Raw genomic sequence first — 6000 nt, forward strand, 5'->3', positions numbered from 1 at the left:
GCAGTACTTTCACCTCTTCAGGATTTTTTTGTTGTTTTGGTTTTTGTTGTTTTTTTATTTTGGGGGGGGGGGGTTTGTTTTGGTTTGTTTTTTGGGGGGTTTTTTGGTGGGTTTTCTTTTTTTGGGGGGGTTGGGGTTTTGTTTTCTTTTGGGGGGGGGGTTCTTTTGTTTGTTTTTTGTGTTGTCAGTTTTCCTGTAAGTTAATGCTGGTTTTGGTGAATATGGAAGAATTGTATACATGTGTATCTGCTTGCAGGGAATTACACATACAAGGCATTTTGTGCTCTATAAGATGTTCCATGCTGCATAGCATAGAGTGGTGTGTAGCAGGGGGCAAGGACTATACTAAGACCATAAGCAAAGTAAGGGTTATCAAAGAGAAAGGCTGACCAGTGATGTTTGTTCACTTCCAAGGAGTCCCACTGCTGTAGGCCAGTGGTGAACAATTCAGTTGCAAAGACATTTGTACCAATGTGATGCAGATATTCACTGTGACAACAGTGAACTTATTACCAATCAATGTGTTTGAAAACTGTCAAAGGAAAAATGCCTCTGTGGAGTTTAAAACAAAATGTTACCTAATGGAGGGTGTGTTTCAGTGTATTTACTAACTTTTGTGGTTCTATTGATTCTTCATTGTGGAGTTTAAAGCTCTTGTCCATGAATCAGAGGCCTGAATCCACAAAAATACAAGATCTCATGTGCCAACATATGTTTGAGGCAAGGAGAGATGAAACCACACATGAGCTGGTTGTATCTCCCTTATTCTTTAAGCTGTTGACCAGCAGTAGTGTGAGCTTAAGGGGTGCTCTGTGGCTGCAGAGAAGCATCCCTAGCTGTGTCTCCCAGCTCCCATGAATTGTTATCTCAACTATCAGTTTCTTTATTTGTTTGCAGGTTTGTTTGGTGGTAGTTTGTTTTCTTGTTTTTTGTTTGCTCGCTTGTTTTTTTGCAGAGCTTTTTTGGGGTTTTTTTTGCAGATCTTTCTTGGTTGTTTTTTTGGTTGGTTGGCTGATTGTATACATTCATTGCTCAAAGGACTGCTTGACTGTAAATCTTTCTTTTACCCACCAGGCCTATCCTTGTACTAATGACAAGGAATGTGAAGTTGGGCGATACTGTCACAGTCCTCATCAAGCAACGTCTGCATGTATGGTGTGCCGGCGGAAGAAGAAGCGCTGCCACAGAGATGGCATGTGCTGCCCTGGGAATCGCTGCAACAATGGTATATCAGTCATTTCTTGGGTTTCCTTTGTAAAAGCAGCATTTTGATAGCATCTATTTCTCCACATGTTCCCAGCAACAGTATTTCAGGTTTTTTTTTTCTGGGTGACACCGCTTCTTTTTCTAAACCAAGAAAAATTTTCTACTTCATTCCACAGCACCTAATTTTTTTTAATAGTGTTTCTATGTTTAGGGCTTGTGTACTACCCAACTTTTTCACATTTTGTGGTGGGGAAACCCAAAAATGCTGCTGCTGCCTGAAATCACAGCTCTACATTCAATGTGGTTTGATTCACTGGAAGACTGCACAGAAGTTATATTTTAAGGAAGAAAAGGAGACTTGATGAATCCTTGATCTACTCTCCCTGGGGAGGGTTATAACCATACTGTTTGCATTTGCACACTCTCCTCTGGAGACTGGAGAGAGGTGTCTACAAGGAAGTCTCCAGGTGCTCAGACCATAAAGCCAGAGTGACAGTGAGACTGTCTGACAGTGAATGAAGCAGAGCTGTGGTAAAGTTAAGTGCCAGGAATCAGAGACAAATGTGTGATTAGAGCTGAGCATCACTGAGGCCAAGTCCTAGTGCTTTCACGGTCCTGATCCTGGTCAGTGTATGTCTCTGTGTTGCTTTTCCTCTTATTCAGATCTTTGAGTGATCACCTTTTCCTTGCAGGTATTTGCATACCAGTAACTGAAAGCATCCTTACACCCCACATCCCTGCTCTAGAAGGGCCACGCAACAAGAAGAATGGTCATTATACCAGCAAAGATTTGGGATGGCACAACCTAGGGAGGCCGCGCTCCAAGCTGTCACACATAAAAGGTAAGACCACATTTGGATGACACTGCTTTGTTCCTTCATGTCAGGAATCATGCTATTGCTCCTAAGATACAGCAATGTAAACCAGAAATAAGCAGTAATTTCACAGGGAGTGAATGTCTGTTGTCAGAATTCACAGCATGACTCAGAAAGTGATGTAATGTCAACCAAAGTTCCTGTGATCGAAACAGCATCTGCTTTCTTCTCTGTATCAGATGTGGACTGACAATCCATTTTATCAGTTGCGCAAGACTGCACACATCGTCCTCTTGCGACAGCCATGTAATTGAACACTTGTAGTTCTGCTTACAATCCCATAGCTGAATTTCTCCTTACTAGGTCTCAGTAGTTCCTCCCTGGAACCTTCCTAATTAATATCTCTCTTGTGCTTAGATCCTTCAAATAGCCACAAATGGAAAAGCCACCTCTCCTTTTTCTGAGTTTCATTTGCATCAGTCTGCACTCCATCTGTACTTTCTTCTTTTCCCGTGAAATAGTAAAATGGTTTGGTTGCTCTGTTTAGGACATGAAGGCGATCCCTGCCTACGGTCATCAGACTGCATAGAGGGACATTGCTGTGCTCGCCATTTCTGGACCAAAATTTGCAAGCCTGTGTTGCATCAGGGGGAGGTGTGCACCAAACAGCGCAAGAAAGGGTCCCATGGACTGGAGATTTTCCAACGATGTGACTGTGCCAAGGGGCTGTCATGTAAAGTATGGAAAGATGCGACCTCCTCTTCTAAATCAAGACTTCATGTGTGCCAGAAAATCTGAATGAGGATTGGGAAGACAGTAATAAGTGATTGTGGCTTTATGTGTTTAATGCATTATGGCATGGTGGAAAAAGAGGACTGCAAATGGAAGAGGAATGGCTAAAGTAGAATAAGAGTAAAAGTCACAGCAAATGCATTTCTTTTTGAGCTGGTGGTAGACGCAAGTGTAGCTGGATTTCATCTCCTGTCCAGTTCTTCTGTAAATAACTTCTACAGTTTGTGGGAAATGCTAGTATGCAAACAAGTAGAGTGGAAACGAATGTCACTTACCTTGCTGTATTGTCCTGTGATGTTTCAGGGGTTCAGTGTTAGGGCTAGAGTGGGTTTCCAGTGTGGTAATGACTGCTAAATGAATTGTATGCATTGTACTCCATAGGAAGCAGTGTATGCCAGGAAGACTCATCCATCAACACGTGATTAGGCACATTGCAGGTGTAAGAAATTGAAATAAAGTTACTGTGAATGTCCACATGCCCTTGTCATTCAGGGCTGTCACTTCAGCGGAGAAAGCACTCCTGCAGGACAAGAGTGCTATGTTTTGCATGCCCTTATGAAGGAGGTAAAAACTTGCCATCTCAAAATTTCAAGAAAGTAGCAGTTTCTCTAAGAGGAGGCATTTAAATGGGGTTTTGTTTCCTATACATGGGTAAATTGAAACTCTTTATGTAGTTCAATGTCATAGTATGACACTTAATCACTTGTATTTGCCTCAGTTTACTGCTAATACACGTTGTGTTGAACAGATGAAGATAATATGTGTGCATGCTGAATCCAGAATTATATATAGGCAGTTCCTCATTAGTCCTAAATATACTTTCCTTGCCTAAGCATTCTTGCATTATAGACATTTCCAAAGGAAATAGCAGTGTTGAAGTGCCTAACATGAAGAGCTATGAAGTTCTTTCTTTTTGCTGTTATAATAGATGATACAGACATTTGCTGAGGTGTTCAGAGCATACTGCTACAAACTCAAATTTTTACATTTTATTAGTAGCAACAGGCTACTGATGGCACTCTGCAGCAGTATAATGGATTTGTTCTTAGAGACAGCAAAGAAAATGGCGCTGGGTCTTGTGAACATCTCCTCTCCTGCAGAAAAGGAAGTAAGAAGAAGGTATGATCACAAATGACTTGCTAAACATCATGTGATGTCACAGCATACCAGCCTCCAGCATGTATTCAGCCTGAACTTGATGTCCTCTCATTCTGGAGTGTTCTGCCAGGAATGATGGAAGTACAAAGACTGTAGAAACAGCTGCCAACCCTATATTGTTTGTGTACTGCTTAAAAAATGACAGCCTCTGTCCCTTGCCTTGTCTCCCAGGTCTTTTCAAAGCTTTTTAGTTTTACTTATTTGCAAGTATTCCTTTGTATAGACTTAAGAGAACAATATTATTTTAAAGAAGCCTGAATCTGTAATTGATCTACCGCTAAGTTGTAATTATCCATTTATAATTATCCATTTTCATATTCTGTAATACAACGGACTTTTCTGTTTATTCAGTTCTGAACAATATGGGTAGACCAGTATGCAGTTTAACTTCAAAAACCATGTCACCATTACCTGATATCTTTTGGCACCAGTGGGATGCTTTAAAGCTATAGCTTAGCTACACCACCAGATTCAACCTTTCTAATTGGAACACAGACCTCAGCTACATTGCCCTTATCTTCCATAAGAGTCTGAATAAGAAGAGTATTTCACACACCACTTTCCCTACTGGAGTTAGTTTTTATTGACCTAGAGGGATGTTCAGAGACAGGGGCTTCTGTTTTTTAAGTCTCAGTCAGAGCTTTATCTTGGAGTCCTATCATTGCAACTCTGCTTATTTTGGAGTTTTTTCAATGTAACTGGAACAGGAATAAGGCTCAGAAATTTCAAGATACTAAAAAAGTGCAGGAACCAATTTTACAAGTTTTATTTACACTGACACAGCACATACTCAGCAGAGGAATTTTAGAGCTCTCATATTCACTACATATAAAAGAAAATGAAACCCAGTCTGAGCAGGGGGGTTGCAGAAACGGGGTCTCAGAAATTTTTAGCTCTTTCTATCATTGGCCTATCCCTATTTTGCTCTTGCAGAACATAGTTATTTGGGATAATTTATTTACAGGAAATGTTTAATGAGATGTATTTTCTTATAGAGATATTTCTTACACAAAGCTTTGTAGCAAAATATATTTGCAGCCTGTTGACTTTAATGTAGAAAAATGTATAATAAGATTAAATATATTAAATGTTCTTTCCCATTCCTCCCCAAATATTTTACCCATGTTCTTTTCCTTTCCTGCTGCTTAAAAAGAACAGTTTTTTCTGGAAAAACATGCAAATCAGTTGAAAAAACACCCCACATATATTTTAGCTATAGGAGTAAAAGCATCTGATTGTTCTTGTGTCTCAGAGCACTATATGGGCTGAGTTTTGGTTAAACACATGAAGGTGATCTTAAAAATCCTTTTTCATAATTTCTACAAAACTGGCTTAAGTGACAACTGTCTATATGCTTCTCTGGGGTCAGTTTACACCAAACACTCAAGAATATGTTTTGAAAATAATGCACCTGTTTGCATAATGTAAAATCAATCAGATTAAACAGGAAAGATGTCAAGACGTTTCCTGGATAGTGATACATACCAGAGGGACTCATGACAGATAAAGGTAATATTCAAGTTACACAGCATTTTGCTATAGGTTACATACAGCATGTAAATGTACTGCTGCAAAATTTATAACTGTCAATTCTGAAACGGTAAATTACAGCATTCAGCTCTAATAACATGAAACAATCCATGTGACACAACTGAAAATACTGTTACTAAAACCATCCAAGTTTTGATCCCAGGAAAACTCCTGCAGAGCGCAATAAATATTGCAAAATAATGGTTGTGGTTATTGAGCAACTGTCTTGATATCTTTGTTACTTATTTCTGGTAACCCTTTACTCAAACAGATGCACATTTGGAGGATGGAATGGTCTCCTAATTACACTAGTGTTTCTATAAAATAAAAAGTTTTAGCTACTGTTATTTGCAATATTTGATGGGTAGGCCTTTGAAAATTCTAGCACTTAGTATGAACATAATAAGGTTGTGAGTATTTTCAGAGCCCAATGACTTCAACAGAGACTACCAAAGCCTTCAGAGATTTAATCTGGGAGCAAAAACAATAGGCACAGGCA

General features: G+C 39.5%; 1 protein-coding gene across 1 annotated transcript in view; it reads left to right on the forward strand.

The window, feature by feature from the left end:
* DKK2 (dickkopf WNT signaling pathway inhibitor 2) overlaps positions 1–4915 on the forward strand; it is a 42119-nt gene extending 37204 nt beyond the window's left edge. Inside the window, exons 2-4 of the mRNA XM_008933196.2 lie at positions 1075–1225; positions 1899–2048; positions 2569–4915. Coding sequence (XP_008931444.1) covers positions 1075–1225; positions 1899–2048; positions 2569–2819 — 552 coding nt within the window. The 3' untranslated portion in view covers positions 2820–4915. The remainder of the gene's footprint in view (positions 1–1074; positions 1226–1898; positions 2049–2568) is intronic.
* The last annotated feature ends 1085 nt before the right edge of the window (positions 4916–6000 follow it).

The sequence above is a fragment of the Manacus vitellinus genome, unplaced genomic scaffold (genome assembly GCF_001715985.3).
Source record: "Manacus vitellinus isolate BGI_N305 unplaced genomic scaffold, ASM171598v3 scaffold_0_pilon, whole genome shotgun sequence".
NCBI lineage: Eukaryota > Metazoa > Chordata > Aves > Passeriformes > Pipridae > Manacus > Manacus vitellinus.